The 17,817-nt window shown below is 29.8% G+C and overlaps 1 protein-coding gene across 1 annotated transcript; it reads left to right on the top strand.

The window, feature by feature from the left end:
• Positions 1 to 278: 278 nt before the first annotated feature.
• Positions 279 to 16,726, top strand: LOC106068922 (mRNA (2'-O-methyladenosine-N(6)-)-methyltransferase-like). Its single transcript, XM_013228424.2, has 13 exons — positions 279 to 360; positions 2,056 to 2,411; positions 4,053 to 4,246; positions 4,571 to 4,725; positions 5,018 to 5,249; positions 5,417 to 5,519; positions 6,234 to 6,396; positions 6,630 to 6,805; positions 7,409 to 7,495; positions 8,017 to 8,201; positions 9,085 to 9,279; positions 9,439 to 9,516; positions 10,113 to 16,726. The coding sequence occupies exons 2-13, from the start codon at positions 2,082 to 2,084 to the stop codon at positions 10,270 to 10,272; spliced, it is 2,058 nt and encodes a 685-aa protein (XP_013083878.1). The 5' UTR covers positions 279 to 360; positions 2,056 to 2,081; the 3' UTR covers positions 10,273 to 16,726.
• The last annotated feature ends 1,091 nt before the right edge of the window (positions 16,727 to 17,817 follow it).

The raw sequence follows: 17,817 nt of genomic DNA, 5'->3' as shown, positions 1-17,817 counted from the left end.
ATCTATATTATGTATCGAGACGTGTTAGAGAAGCAATTACAAATTTTGGAGTGGGAAGTAAATCTAATATGTAATTTTAATTAAATGGTAGTTTGATGAATTAATGTCTCTATTTTTATATCTAATTTTTCCTAATAAGGCACTAACAAAATTTAAAAGTTATTTTTCATATTTTGTTGAATAAAAAAGGCATTTCTTTCTAAATTTGCAGATAACCAATTGTTAAAATGTTTTGTTCTACAAACACTGGACATGTTTTTAAAATCACCAAATTTGCAATTCCCTTGCGATTGATGCGCAAGATGGCGTCTTTGCATTCGAGCGGATTGTCGACTAGAAAAGTTTTTGCTTACAGTAGTTGTAAGTGCTTTTCTGGGTGGCCGACATGCAGCTCATAAAGTGCATTAGCTTTCGATCTATTTATGTTCATTAAATGAACAACTTTGAATTAACCGTTACACAATGATCCATTAAAGAAAAATACAAATCACAATCAATGCCTTATCAAATCTCAAATTTTGCTTTACCTTTTCCGTGGCGTTGTCTGTCTCAGTGTCTGCCTCAGTTTACCTTAGTCACTCTAAACACTATCTTCGTTTATCTTTTGTTTGTTTGTGTGTATGCCATGTAAATTGTCTGTATTTTAGACTTTGTAACGTTTTTTATGTCTATCTTCCAAAATTATAGTTTTCAAAGTAAATCTAGTCCGACTAAACTTACTGACTAAAGTCACTAAAGATTATTTAATAAATAGAATCAAGTCTAGATCTATAAATCTATTGTCTATACTATAGACTGAAGTCAGTATTACAAAATTGAATTTATACTAGAGGTCTATGTAGTCTAAAGGTCTACAATAGACTGTACAACTGAAGAAAAAAATCCCAGCAAAATTCACTGTGCCTTCCTTACCTTAAAGTTACTGTCCTCAGCCTTCAGAAAAAAAAACACTAAAAAATACTGGACTAAAAATATAGTATAGTATTCAAGTACCTAGATTTATATTCAAGAAATGTCTGGAATTACTCTAAGGCTTGTTCACATTAGTCATAGATTCATAGCTCTACATTTTATCTTTCCAAAATGTGTTTTATAAGGCTTGGTGGGTTAATCAAGTTAATCATTGACTTCAGTTTTAGATTCTAAACCAGATTGGAGTTCACATTATCCTATTGTAGGACTAGATTTAACTAATAATGGTCATTAAAGCTAAGGTATAGTATATGTTATTTTGTATCTGTTTAAGGGTTAGGGTTAAAATTAGGGCTTACTACCTTGCACTTAATAAAATAATAAAACCTGTAAAATGCACAAGTTTTTAACAGCAGACAAAATCTTTATAACTAAAATTGGCCATGGTAACTTTATTAAAAATATATATGGGGAATTCTTTGAAGAAATTTTGATAAAAGGACTTAAGTACCAGTAGATCAAGCTGCTTTAAAGAACTAACCCACAGCAATTTTTAAAGAGAAACAAGATCAGTGTAAAATATATATATATATATATGCCAAATTTTATAGTTCAAGTAAAAACAGTCATCTACTGGTATTAGACTAGATATATTAATATTTCAAAAATAAAAAATATAGTAAATTTCTTTTTTTCACCGTTGAGAGCAAATAATAAAATTGATTTATCAAGTAACTTTTTTTTTTTGGTAGCATCTTCTACCTTTACTGGTAGAACTAAAAAATATAATTTTTTTGTGTAACATTTTTTTTAGTCTTATTTGTGTACCCAGTAACTACAAGTATGGTAATGAGTATATATGCTAAACATAATTGCAAATCCAAAACTTTAAATCAATGAAACAGACACCTTTAGGCTCATTCCTAATAATACAATGCAAAGGACAGAAAAGTTTCAAATTTGCGTTTCAATGTAATGTTTCAAAATGCTATACTTAAGCATACACATACAATTTGAGGCTTTTCATTAAAAATTTGAGATTAGCTAATATAAACACACTGAGGTTAGATAAATTTATATATTTTACATGGAAACATTATTTTTGAAAATTCTCTTTAAGCTTATTAAACTTGTATTCTTCAGGAATCTACAAAGACATTGAACTTGCCATGTCTGGGCAACATGTAATTGAGAGATCAGCTACAGGGCCTGTGACCTGCAATTCAGTAGGCTCTAAAAATCAAGCTGAACTTCATGTGCAGACACTGGTTACTGCATCTACCAATTCTAAGACTCGCAATCATGCAGATAGTCAAAGCTCTGATGGCTCTGAGCCATGCTCTCCACAACCCATGTCACCTGACCAGGTGCATGACCTACCTCCTGAATTGTTGCAAGCTGGATGGAGAAAGTTTTGGAGCAGACGTGAAGGGAGGCCATACTATTTCAATAAAATTACAAATGAATCTCTTTGGGAGACACCAATGCTTGGAATAGCGGTAATTCAACATAAACATAGCAGATGATGTAACTGAAATAACTCTATACTTACTCTTAGTACATCTCATTTATTCATTGATTAATCATTCATGAAGTCTCTAGAGCTGCCTAATATATTTGTGAAACTTTGTACACAGGTTCCTCTTCTTAGGTGCTCATTTAAGAAACAGCTTTTGATATATTCAAATCTAAGCGTTAAAATTAACCTACTTATTATTTCACCTAAATGGCTGTGGTGCATATTTGAATAAAAAAATCTATATAAAGCTTAAATACAAATGTTAAATTGCACAAAATAGACTTCATTCCTTTTTTTTTTAAACACTCAATAACTCTTTTTTTTTAACTCTTTGGTAAAAATGTGTTTGGGAGGGCAGGTTAACCTATTTTGCTTACCTTAATATCAAAATGCAAATCATAATTTTTCAAATAAATATTAGAAGTCACAGGCGAAAGGAATGTGTGTTGGAGCTTTGGCCTTCCTACATGTTTTTGCTTTTTTGTTCACGTTAATATCAATATGCAAACAATAATTACTTAATTAAAGGTTGTTGCATTTTTTTAATTTTTAAAAGCTTTGCACAAAGACAATTGGTATTTTACTTATATGGAATAAATGGCTAAAAGTTAATAGACATAAAAAGAGCAATAGAATTTAGCATAAAAAATCAATTATAAGCAAAGTAAAGTTTTTTTTAAAGCAATTAGAACATTTTAGCAGCATACATACATCATTTTCCCACACCCTATCTCGAATTAAGTTGAAATTTACACAATTATTTGTAGTTCCTGTCAAAACAAGAATCAATGTAAAAAACATTAACCATCTAGTTAATTAACTATTGGTAATTATTTATCTTGTTTGGTATAGAATAAGGGAATAAAAAATGAAATCTTATTTGACAGCTGTGGTGTTAAACAAAAACAATCGGTAAAAGTATTTCTACTAGCTCAGATTTATTATTGATAGTCTAGATCTATTGCAAATTTAATTACATTCATGACTTATCCAAACAAATTAACATAGTTACACTTAATATTTATAAGCTTTGTTTGTTTTTTTAAAAGTATTTTTTATATTCTTTTTGTTTTAATGTTTTATTGTAATAATCTATACACAGTATAATTTGAAAATATACTAACAAACACTGGCTAAGTTACATTGGATTTCCTACATTAATATAATAGAAGCTACCATGATTATAACGATACAAATTAATTCACAATAGAAGCTAATGGTGGCAAAAGTAGTTTTTTTTTTTATAGGTACCAACAAATATTGCATGAAATGGATGCAGAACTATGTCCCAATGTATCCATAAGAAGTGTCAACTTAAATATTATAAAAGAAATAACTTAAACACCTTGAATTATAAGTCTATGACAAAAAAAGGCATGATATATTGAAACGGGAAATAAGCTGTTAAAAGGTCACTTATGCCATTTGACTTAAAAAGTTAAAGAACATTCTGACTTTGTTTAAATAACCATGTTTCAGTATATCTAATGTGAAAGTCCATGCATTACTTAAGAGCTTGGCTGAAACTTGGAAGAATTTTCTGTGATCAATATGCTGAATTTTGACTTTAAATTTATTTCCTTAGCAACATACTTAAAACAAATATTTATTTTTTTTACAGCATGACCCAATCACAGATCCTTTGGGCATTAACACAGAGCCTTCCAATGGCTCTGTTCCTATCCCTGGAGCTTTAGACAAGAGATTGAGTCGACCTAGTACAGAAATTAATCCCCTTGTTGCTATCACAAAGCGCAGGGCAAGCTCTGAGCTGTGTGTTGGAAGTCCCTTAAAAAAAGCCCAGCTAAATTATAAGTATGTGCATGCTTTCTAACTTGTACTATTCTTACCCTTTTATGCTTATGGATATATATGTTTTTGACATTGAGATAAAAAATCTCTTTCCATAATGCCAACTTGGTAATGTCCCCTTGAAAAAACATGAATGCTTAATAATGAAAAAGAAAAAACTTTATGATAAAATTTACATGGCTCAAAGAATTAAAGTTTTTTATTATTTAATGTTGTGTTTAGGTCATTATTCTAATTACATGTAACTAAAAAAAAGTATTAATTGACAATATATATTACTTCAAATGATTTAATACCACTACAATAATATGTTTGTAACTATTGCAGACCTTTTTGGAATTTTGATATACATACGAATGCTGTTATAAAAGAGCGGGCACCTCTACATTTGCCGCCCCCTCATCCTGAGATTGAGTCATTTCGTAGTACACTTGTCACAAAGATTAGAAAGAATTTACAAGACATGTGCTCTCAAAGAGAAAGTAATTAGTTTTCCAGTTCTTGATACTTTAGTAAGGCAATAATGTAAAGTTCTTTAATCTGTTATTATAAGGTATATACAGCTATTATAGAATTTAAATTGAATAGATATTTTAAAAGGCAAAATACTATTAATTTGCATAAATTGAATGTTTATTAAAAGTTGTAAGTTGTAGAGACAGTGGTACATAATAAATAAATAAATAATGACTATAGTTAAACATTCTTGATGGAAAAAAATCTTTCAATATCAGTAAAAGCATGCTAATGAAAATTTTGAATTATCTTATTCAGATATCGACGCTCCATTGGATTCTTTTAATCGATGGCTTTTAGAGCGAAAGGTCATTGATAAAGGAAAGGATCCTCTTCTGCCTTCAGACTGCACTCCAGAGCTATCTCGGGCACTTGTTGATGAGATAATGAATGATATACCACTCAAATTAATCAGGACAACACTTATAGTGGATGCTCGTAGACAGTTATTCAAATATGCTGAAGCTGCCAAAAAAATGATAGCGTCAAGGTTAGTTTTGATAATGTGAGCATTTTCCAGTAATTTTACGTCTGAAGTTCCTAGTCATTCCATTTCGAAAAATGCTTATTAACTTTGTGAAGGTATTTGTGTGGAAATAAAGTATTATAATCCAAATTAGCATCTTCTCTCAATTAATTTACTTTCTCATTTTGTAGCAATACTTCTTCAACTGAAGGTAGAAAAGTTGTGAAGTGGAATGTTGATGAAGTTTTTAAATGGCTACGCAAGAAAAACAATTGTGCTCTTGAAGACTATTTGGTAAGTTAAATGTCTTTAACTAATAGATTTTAAAATAGTTTTGAATGGTAATTTTTCAAAATTTAAGATAAAAATGAGCAAATAAATGTAATTCAATCAGACCTAAAAAAAAAAGTGTCATGTAATAGTAAAAAAAAAAATTATTATTTTTACTATTTATTTTATTCATGTTAAACTAATTTGATATAATATTTTTTAAAATCTTAAAGGAACACTAAGCTAAAAATCTTATATGTCCTAGTTAGGCCAATTCAAGAAAATGCATCTTCTATTTAGGATTTCTCAAATCAAGAAAATATAATAAAGAAACTAGAACAAACTCAAAAGTTTATCACTAGTGAATCCTCACACATTCACAAAAATAACATCATTGGTAAAATTCCTAAACTCAAAGATGCTTCAGAGCAGACAATTACAAAGTAAAATAAGAATATAAAACTAAAATAAAAGTTGCTTACAAAAAACAAACAACAACATATAAACAGACACAAAGAAAAAACATTTTTATTTTCAGTGCAATTTTAGCATGGAATATATAACCTGAATTAGAAAAAATAATGACTAAGTAGATTTTGAATTTCTAGTTAACATGAATGGTTTGATTAACAAATAAGTAATTTATAGTAATCTAATACCATTAGATTTTTTAAAATTCTTGTTATTTTTGTTAGCTAAACACAATTTTGTATGGTCTCCTCTATTTATTTCATTAAGGAACGTTTGACTCACTTGAAAAGACAATGCCAGCCTCACTTGTATGAAGCTGCAGAAGAGTCAGTCAAAAGTATTGTCAATAAAATTTACAAGATGTCATCAGAGAGTGTTCAGAAAATACAGGCGAAAACTTGGGAGTTGTATAAAGAACAAAATATAGCAGGTAGTTTTTTGTTTTTTTTTGTACTTTTATTTTTGAATTGGCAGAGGTTTAATTGATCTTAAATAGCCACATTTCTCACACGCATTGTGTAAAGTTCATAAAAGAAATTTCAGAAAAGTAGCTTTGTGGAAGTTTTCATTTATTTGATGAAATATCTACTTTACAAAAAAGATAATAATCTTTAGTTTTTTTTTTCAATTATTTATTTTTGTAAGTTTCTTTTACCATTTCAGAAGGTCAACCATTGCCACAGCCCACAAACCCACGCCTAACATACTGCTATTCAGTTCAACTGAGTATTCCATCTATGCGACTTCCTGTGGTAGAAAGACAGATTGAAAATGAGATTGCCAATTTGAAATATAAAGGTGAAACACTTAAAATGAATCAAGAACACTTCTGGAAAATGGTGGGTGATATTCAATATTTTCTGGTAACATTATTCACAACTACCTAACATTTTACAACTAACAAGTAACAACAGTTTTAAAAAAAAAGTATTCCTCCTTTATGATGCTAATAACCTCCCAAAGATATAGATCTACATAAATTTTCCAATTTCCAGGAAAATCCAATTAGTTTGAGTTTTTCTATAGAAAGCTTAAGCAAAGTAGGAAATAATGAAGTTGTTTTTTTCTAGCCTTGATTTTATACTTAGCTGGTAACATTAAAATGCTATTGTTGACAAAAATAGCAAAGATCTCTGAAGTTATTGCATCATTAACTTGTTAGAAGTATGTTTCTTTTAACCATTTTTTAAAAATATAAAATGAAGAAAATATTTTAGAGTTATTATATTTATTTTCTTTTAATTGAATGTGCTAATAATGTCAGTTAACAAGTTTATGCCTGGATTTATCTCAATAATCATATTAGATTCTTTTAATCTTTTGTCCTGTGTCTAATCAGCCCTGAAATATGGAATTAATATACTTTTGAATATTTATTGCAAAATTTGTTTTAAATTTCCTTTTCAAAGATTTTTGTAATGTCATTTCTCATTACCCTACAGGAACAGTTATATGGATTGAATTGTCGAGATGATCCAAGATTTGATAACTTTCTAGCAAGAGTTTGGTGTTTACTGAAACGATATCAGGTACAAATTTAGTGAGGTTTTGCTGGTTGTCTGAACTTTCAGTATTATAGTTATTATGAAATCATCGTTTTGTTATGAAAATATATTTATAAATGATGTATACATATACAGTATATATATAATGTATAATAATGAAAATGAAAATGTTGGAAATATCTGAAGAAATAATAAAGTTTTTATTTTTTTCCATTATGTTGATGTTCTGGTCAATCGTGACATATTTTTATGTCCCTTATATTTATATTTGAAAAATGTATTTTGACCTATTTATTTCATTTCTAAACATTAGAGCAATTTTAGGGAAAAGGCAGCATGTGCAGAGTTAGTTTCTGCTTAAGCACACACAAAAATTTAGGATGTAAACAAATTAGGAGAGTTATTTCATTGTACATAAGAAGAAAAAGAACAAAAATAGTAACAATAACAAAGATGGCCGGAAAATATGTTCATATTCTAAATTTCCTTGTGAAGGAAATTCCATATACATATAAATGATGTAAGTATTTTAATTTCTTTGTTAGGCTTACTTTGGAATTAACCCCAATGAAGGCAAGGGCAACCAAGGTGCACTAACTCCAGCTGTAATGGAGTGCCTCCACCGGGTCTTTGGGGTCACTTTTGAGTGTTTTGCCTCCCCATTCAACTGTTACTTTAAGCAATACTGTTCAGCGTTTCCAGACACTGATGGCTTCTTTGGATCCAGAGGGTAAGCATTAGCTCTGCTGACCTGTATAAATATTGAAGTTCTCTAGTTCTTGCAAGAATTGAAAACTTAAAAAAAAAAGTAATAATCTTCAGCTTACACATGATCATCTTCTTTTTTTTTTTTTTTTTTTTTTAATCTATATTATTATATACTATGCTCAAAATGCAGGACTTGTACCCATTGTTTGACTTTGAAGACTTAGAATTAACTTGTTGGAGTGATCCTGAAAGCTCTTTTCTTAGGGAAACGAAGGAAAATGATATTGTTTCTGTAGCTAGAGAGAACATTGAAATAGTGCAAAATACCTTGGTACTGCCTTAGACAATAAATTTTACTGCAAATACTGATTATATTAGTTCAGATCAGTCATGTAATTAAATTTGAAATAGATCTAGACCAACAATAATAAATCTTTGCCTTTAATAATATTTGTACCAATTGTTTTTGTTTAGTGCTATTTCATGCTTTTACCTTTCTCAATACGCTATTATCCTATCACTTATCTGGACCAGTTTGAAAAATGGGTGGGTGAGCTAACACTGTTAATAATTTATAATTTAATTAGTCTATAGTTCATATAGTAATATTAAATTAAAATTATAAATGTAAACTAGAAATGTTAACAAAGAAAGACTTAATAAGTTAAGTTTATTTTGTGTTGTTTTTTTCCCCCTCCTCTACTATACACAAATGTGTATAACAACCCAAATATGTACAATTTCACTTTAAAGGAATGAAACTTGTAAATGGCTTATCTGAATCAGAAGAAAGGTTGGGTATCCCTGATATAAGCTTTGTAAAAAGAAAAATACTTAGGTCTACCAGGTTTTCCTATATTTATGAATAATGTATATTCTAACCAAATCTTTGTTGAATATTTCAGACCTTTTTTAGACTTTTATCCTACAAGTGGATCTTTTGAGGCCAATCCACCATTTTCAGAGGAACTGATGGTAGCCATGGTAGATCATATTGAAAATCTACTTGAGGAGACTAATGAACCACTTTCATTCATTATCTTTATTCCTGACTGGAGAGACCCACCTTCAGAAGCCTTGCTTCGTTTAGAGAGTAGCAAGTAGGATTTTCTATTCTATTAATTCTCTTTAGTAGCAAGTCTGATATCCTAAACATAAGAACTAATTTATAGGGCACAGAAGTTTTAGTTTATAACAGAGAATAGTTTGAAATGCATTTGTCATGTTATTTGAAATGTTATTTGAAATGTTCTTTTTAGATTTAAAAGGAAACAGTTTGCATGTCCTGCTAAAGAGCATGAATATCGTCATGGGTTTCAGCATATGCCATTAGCAAAGTAAGTGTCTTTATTGTTTTGACTTATACTTGTAGGAATTTTAACCCAAATAAAAGATTATTATGTCATAGCTCAAATCTATTGTAATATATAGATATATAATATTTATATAGTTTGTCTGTCTTGGCTCGATGATGTTCACTTTCGTCATCCAGGGAGCTAAGGACTTTGCACTGTGGTTTTGTGCTTCTTCATGTGTTTGATGAGATCTCTATGAGCCCAGAATGGTCGACTGCACACTGGGCAGGTTATTCCAGTTGGAGTTTTGTCAGTTGACTTGATTTTTCTCTGGCACTTTTTTTCTGCCAGTGCTGCATTTTTGTGCACTGCAATTTTTATGCCAGTTTTCACAGTGCCACACCATGAGTGCTCTCTTATTTGCGTCCATCTTTGGCAGGCTCAACGTTAAAGGCTTTCAGAGCGTTTTCTTTATCTAACTTGTGATTGCTGCATTTTTTGTAATCGACCATAAGGGATAAGGATAACAATGTTCAAATATTTTTTGCAATGTAACTGTATATACTGATCGATTTCTTTGATGAATGGTGTTTGTTGTGGGTAGGTATTTGCCATTCAAGAAATTCTATATTTTACAGGGACAAAATGAATGTCAAAGCAGCTTTCAGCACTCTGGTTGTCTTTCTTCAGAATGATGCAGGCTATAACAAATGGACCCCAACAACAGAGAAAATTAAGGAACTCGTACTAGCATCTAAAATTAAGGATCCATTGTCCAGCAGTTCTTTACCATCATAGAACATTCTCAAGGTAGCATAAGTATGTTGAGCAACATTGTCTAAGTCACCTTCATACAACCTTGTCACTTTGCCTACCAACTCCCCATCCTGCAGTGATCTGTTTTTTTTTGTTTTTTTTTAATACAAATAACTTTTTCTAACAATTTTTTTTACTGACTGGAACATGCAATGAACCCATAGAGTAGCATTGCTAACTACATGGGAAAAGTAAGATTATTTTTTATTTGTGACTTCAATTTTTTTGTCTTTTTGTTTTTTTTTGTCTAAACAGTCTAATAATTGACATGTTGTCCACGAGGTAATGATGTGAAGATGCTGAATGATATCCAGCTAAACGGACCAACATTAACTTTATTTTATGTAGGGTTTTGACAGTATCAAAGTTTTCTGATTTGTTTAGACTTACATTTATATTGTTAAGGAAACTTTTGTCTGCACTATTTTTAAAACTTAATTTCTTAGTAAGTAGGCATTGATGATTAATAAGAAAAAAAAAATGTCTCACATACCTAGTTCTTTGGTCTCAGCCATTGTTTCATTTTTAGATTTATTTCAGACATAATAAAGCTGGTACTCTCCTATATGTCCTGTCACATCATAAAAATGTCATAACTTATTTTGTCTGATTTCCAAGTTGTTTTATTTAAGGCTTATATCAGATTTAATTTTAAGAGATGAACTTTTTTGTTTCAAGTGATAAAATTAGTAGAAGACATTTTATTTTTAGTTCAGTTTTATCAACCTTTTGAAAGAAGTGATCATGATAAATAAAGTAAGACTTGAAATAAACTTGGGATTTTTTTTTATCCATTTTGTAAATGTTTTGAAGGGAAGGATGTGGTACAAATTCTTGTATGGCTACTGGCAATATCATTTAAAAATAAACCACTTGTATTGAATGTTTTAAAATCCTAACCATATTCTTAACTTTTTTCCTTGTAAATATTACATTTCTTTTTCCCCAAGCAACTTGCGCTATGAGAATTATTTGTCATGTATTCACTGTAAATATTACCTTCTTTGCCTGATTGTACTCTTGAATATGGTTTGTAACAAATAATAAATGTTTTTTTTTCTTTTTGAATCTTGTTGAGCAGGTTGAAAGAATAAACATGAATATAAGAGTACTAAACATTCAACCCAAAATTATGATGAGATTAAGTCTTATTTTTTTAATTGACTCACTAGGTTCTGATACCTTTTGTTCTACTAGAGATCTAAATACAAAAGGATAAAGGGTTTCATTATTATTCATTTGCTCAGATTTTCTAGATTTTTAAAAATTTTCAATCTAGCAACACATATAATATGTAAAGCTACATCTTCACTTATAATGATTATCTTGACTCCTTATGTTTTTAGTGCTTCATAAATTGTATAAAAACATATTAAAGAGCATAAAAACAATATTATGTTATTTGTAAAATTAATACATTTCTGAAGAAATAATTGTTGATAATTATCTTTATGCATTTTCCTCTTAAAAAAAAAAGTCAATCATCAAGATAGCCAACAGAAATGTACAGAAGTCAGCAAAGTGTTGAAAAGTTTGCTTGTTGTTTTCCTCAATGTTTGTAGTTGCTTTAGTTAGGTCTAACACAGTCAGGTAATAGCAAAAAAATACAAAATTTGTTTAAACTCAGGGAACAAAGGAATAGTTTAATAAAATAAATACATACATTCTTTCAAAATAAAGGATAAATATAATTTGCTGCTAAATGATAGCATAAAACCTTAACCAATCTCAAAGACAGTTACTACATTTCTGAAATTTTATTATTGTAAACTTATTCTCTTTATGACATCATGACACTGTTCACTTTTTGTTTCATTATGAAACAAGCTTCCAATCCAACAAAAGCCTTCTGTTTTTATCTTATAATTTTGTATTTAACCTAAATTTAACTTTGTTTTATGTATTTATATTTTGTTTTATTTAGTTTCGAAGAATGGTACAGTTTATAGAGATATATTTTATAAACTAAGCTAATTATTGTGAAAAATATAACTTCAGAAGTTAGATTTAGAATCAGTTGTCTAAATGATACCTTCAGTTTTATCCTTCATAAATGGAAGTTTTAGTTTATTTTTGTGTGTTTGTGTTTAGGGGTTTCATTAGAGATGGGCTCTAAATTACTTATATATATACATATGTATATAGAAAAGTGCAATACTAAAATTTCACGTGTCTGTGTCCATTTCATTCACATTGTAATATATACATTATTTTGTCCTTATTCTTTGTAATATGACATGTTCTTGTTTTGTTTTAAAGCAATTATGAAATATTATTTTACTTTCATTTCAAATTCTTCTGAAACATGTGTATGACCCATTATATTATTTTGAAATGTTGTATCACTGTGAACCTTTATTATTTTTCATAGACATCAATGTATATGTGTGAGATAAAATCACATTTGCAAGGATCATTCTGACATGGTGAGCTACTTATCATGAAGCATTGCATGTCTCCACTCAGTATCATCATTTCTTGCTATGATGAATGTGCAGCTAATGTGATCTTTTGTTTTCTGTGCAAGAGAAGAAAATAGTCAACAGAGTTTTGCTACTCAGGCAAAGTAAGCTGTTTAGTGAAATTCATCATAGATGAAGAAAGAAACTGGGACAGTATTTGTTCCTTTTTTCTTGTCAGATATACCTGTATTATAATTAGTTCATTGGTATTTTCTTTGTACATTATTGAAATTAACATGGTGTGAATAGTATAAAATATACATCTGGATAAAATCTTTATCTGACTACAAATTATGTTTAAACAGATTTGGTCCCAACTTTCAAACTCTGGAATGGAAGGCAAGCTAGGTTAATTAGGTTGAATGCTACAGAACTGATTCTCCCTTGTAAAAATGTTGTTAGTTGATGCTTTTGTCCATCCTTGATGAATTGCCCAGTGTTTTGAATGTGAGGTTGTAGAGATTCTGTATTTAAACACATTATATTATTTCTAAATAAAAAGGTAATCATAAGATTCTAATATGATCACAACATTAGGCATCTAATATGGGTATCAATGTTTTCAAATATATTACAGTTCAAATTACAATTTCATTATCTGATCTATATTCTGTTTGTTTTTGTTTCTCAGTTCATACCCAAATATGCTGGGTTTCTTTAGGTTTTAATTTTCTCACTGGCTTGTTTTCATAAAAAAAGCTTTGAGTTTGGCTAACAAGATCTTCTGTCTCTCTTTTTGTTTGTTTGATGCTGTCACCAACAGAAAGCTGTTTCCATGTCACTTGCAAGCTCATTTTTATTTCTCTATCCTTAAGAACATTTTTAACATGAATTATATTAAGCTGAAACATAATTTCTGCTAGGATGTGGTATAACTTAACTTTTAGTGTTTTGGACAAAAGAGTTTGTTCAGTGTAATAATTTTATTTTGTTTGTCTAAAAAAAAACTACTAGATGTATTTCCATGAGAGTGTTTTGTTGAACTGATGTGATTGACTTTTTTTTTTTTTTGGCTGACATGAATTAACTTTGTTATTTTATTTTGGCTGACATGAATTTGTTATTTTATTTTGGCCATTAATGTTTGTTTGAAACTACTTGTTGAAAGGCAGCAATAATTTATTTAGTTGGGTGATAATACAATAGTAGGAAAATTGTTTTGTTTTGTTTTATGCTATGTGCTGACTCAGTATGAATCTGTGTTACAAAATGTATATATATTTTGAATAGTACATTTATGCCTACCCTTTCTTATGTGTGTGTGTGTGTTTTCATATTCTTCATTTTTGAAATGTGATCATTTAGTTTAATTTTCAAGATTTGTTGTTGTTTTCTTTTTTAATTCATACTTTATTTTTAATAGTCCTATTTTGTTTAATGTTTCATCACCCTTGTAATAAGAAATAACTGTTGATATAGTCTTGACTTGCGAATCCCTTCCCTCCAAACTTTCCAGGTGTTAATACGCAACAGATTTGACCCTGGTTTGAAGTAACATCTTTTAAGAGAATACTCATTTTTATTTTCCTTTAAGTGTCATTGTCCTCCAGGACTAAAGTTTGTTTCTTTTTCATTCCTCCATCAGATCTACTTGGCATGCACTCTTGTTATATAGCAAGACTTAACTGGCGTGGTTAAAGAGTGCTACGAGCTAAGGAAAAAAAAAAAGTGTTGGTTGCCTTAGTTTGGAGCCTGACTTAAATCAGATGAAATGGTCTATTTTATCTTCCTCATGCCTTTATAAAGAAGCTAACCTTCCCCATCTATTGACCAACACATTACCACCAAGTGTGAAGTTATTTTTTGAGTTGGGGAATACTAAAATATAATTGTACACTGTTTCCTGGTTGTACAAGACATAACTCACATACAAAGTAATCAAAATTTGTTATATTTGAAAAGATATATATATATATATATTTTTTACCAGTACTTCAATCTATTTTTAATTATTTATAAAAACAATTTTTTTTGTGTTCACTGTAGATGTTAGGTCATTTTTATCTGCCTTGTTTTATTAATTTATATGTCAAGCCTTTCATATCTGGCAGTGTCTCAAATTGATGCCAGAACCCTGAGTTTCTGGGTACTAAATATCTTACTATAAAACTATTTCTTTTATCAACTGTAAATAGTTCTTTTTTATTAATGCACTTCTTATCTTATTAAAAAGCCATGGTATTGAGTTCACTAAAAAGAAAAAAAATATTTGTAACTTTTAAAATGTTTTTTATGTGTTTAATATGTTGTTATTTAGATAACTTGAAACATTTTTTTTTTGTTTTCATTATTATCCGTTTCTAATTTTTAAGATTATCCATTTTTTCATTTCTGCACCAGTAATGTTCAAGCCTAGAAAGGAATGTCAAATCAGGGCAGCCTGTTCAGGTGCATGTGTATAAGATAAAATGTATGTACATAATATTTGAATATTTTGTATCTGTTTTTGTTCCTTAAGTGTAAGTACTGTAGTTGTGAAGTGCTTCAGAAAAATGAAGACATATGCAGTTCAATTGTTTCTCAAAACCCAGTTATGTCTAGGAAACTCTTTGGTTTGATGATTTTCTATTCTTTTGTTGATACCATTTTTATTTCCACTCTTCCTTACTCTTTACAAACCTGCATACCTCTTGTAGTGATCAGTTTCTCTCCACTTGTTTCTTGTGTTACTTCTATGCTCCCCAACCCATTGTACCTTTTTTAAAAGTATAGTAAAGAAACAATAAATAGAGAAGAATAATTTCATTGCTGTATATATCTTCTTTCTCTCTTCTTGAGCACCACTACTGACATAGGTGTCAGAAAGTTGGTCAGTGACAATAGCTGTTGATCAGTTTTTTAGTTGCTGTTTTATTTTTATTTTTTCAGTATTTCATATAAAGAGAACATGTATGAATTGTTTATGCCAGTGAGGCAGTGACAAACTAATTGGATACCATTTATTTTTCCTTATTTTTCTCTTTTTTTCAATAGCTTCATACTTTCACATGAAATGAGAAGAAATTCTCTCTGTTGTTTGTTAATACAAAAGATAAAGATCAGCTTTAAAAAAACACTGACTAGATTTGACTGATGAAAGAAATGCTGAGCTGTCTTGGCCATTTATTGAATGTAGTGGGTTTTTTTTTATTTTTGTTTCATCCTTCCTTCATTTTTGTGTTTCTACTTCATTGGAGTTGATTGAATCAATGTTTTTAAAGTTTCATGCTTACAGTTGATATGCAAGTACAAAAAAATATATATATATACATCACTACATATTATGTATTCTTTTGACTAGTTCTACTTGTGGACTTGTCATTGTCACATTCATGTATTATCATTTAATATGTTTTAACACTAGCACCATTAACTCTCTCTCTCTCTCTCTCTCTCTCTCCCTCCCTCCCCCCCCCCCCCCCCCCGAAAGTAAGATAAAGTTACCATTTTCTATTTTTTAGGGTACAGGTTTATCAAATAAACAAGAAATATAAGTTCATTTTTTTTTTATAGTTCAAGTCTTGTGGAGATCTTGATATTTAGAGAAAATTGTCTAATGTATAAATACTTTTAAAATTGTGTAAACTATTTATTTTAATAAAACAAATCAAGTGTATATTAAAGTTTTGTGTAAAAGCACTTGAAGTGATGTGCATAAAAACTTGAAGGTACCTAGAGAAATTCAGTTGGCAGCCTGTCTGAACTGAATTGACTTAACCTTGATTTTGTGTGTCCATTATCTCTAGCCACAGTCATAGCTACAGTAGGACTAATCAAGTGTTTATTTTTCATTCCTTCCAATGTATAACTGAAGTTGCCAACTAAGACGTTTCAGGAGCTCCTTGAACAAATGACTTTATGTTATGCACTTCAGACATCACATTGGAAACTTAGTGCAGTAAGGATCAATTATGAAGGATTGTCAGAAGCTTGTGTCTACATGAAGCAAAAAACTGGTTGCTAGAGATGCTAAAACCTTCAAAAGTGGCTTGAAATAACACAAGTCATGCCAATTGAAATAACATGTCTATCTGATTTATACTGTATTCCTTTATTATTCTGTATTTCATTTTATGTTTTGAAAAAATACAAAAACAACCTATTTATTCTCAGCCTAAGTTTTTGTTCCCACAAAGAATTGGTATCACAAGACAGTAGAGCTGTCACTTTAACACTTTTTTTTAAATAGCATGGTTAAATTATTGAAGTTATTTTTTGTATGTTTGGTTTTCTTTCCACCAGAGAAAGTTAAATCCCTGAGGGCTACTTTCTTTTGTCCAGATTTAATTGTTCCATTTTAACTGTTGATTTAAAAAACTCTTGTATATTTGTAAGATTTTAGGTTTTAGGAACTTGGGGATCTTTCATATTTTTTTTTTTAATGTGTAAATTATTGATAAGCATTTATGAACAGTGTGTCTGAATGAGAGAACACAAGCCAAGTCTCAATGGTTTGCAGTAAGACTGTTAGAGAGTTTGTCTAATTTGTTTTCAATTTCCTTTTATTTGAAACAAAAAATATCTGAACAGATTTTTGTTTTCACTTTTTGTTCTACTCGCTTTTTTGGTCTTTGAAGTGCTGGAAAGAGGCCGATGTGTCATATCACTTGTGTATATAATAACCATCAATAAAGTCATAGATTTATCTATTTTGAAACGACGAGTTTTTTCAACAATTATTCCGATTTCTTTTTGAGTCTTTGTTTTGTGTACATGTACTTGTGAAATCCAGCGTGGGACAAAGTTTTTGTTATTAGATATAAAAGAGATTGTGATGAAATCTCTAGATCGACCATATCTCATTGAGTTTCATGCAATGAAATCTCTTGATCGACCATATCTCATTGAGTTTCGTTCAATGAAATCCCTAGATCGACCAAATCTCTTTGAGTTTCATGCAATGAAATCTCTTGATCGACCAAATCTCTTTGAGTTTCATGAAATGAAATCTCTTGATCGACCATATCTCATTGAGTTTCATGCAATGAAATCTCTTGATCGACCAAATCTCTTTGAGTTTCATGAAATGAAATCTCTTGATCGACCATATCTCATTGATTTTCATTCGCTCAATTGACTACAAAGT

Source organism: Biomphalaria glabrata, chromosome 7 (genome assembly GCF_947242115.1).
Source record: "Biomphalaria glabrata chromosome 7, xgBioGlab47.1, whole genome shotgun sequence".
NCBI lineage: Eukaryota > Metazoa > Mollusca > Gastropoda > Planorbidae > Biomphalaria > Biomphalaria glabrata.
This window is presented reverse-complemented; position numbering and strand designations above follow the sequence as displayed.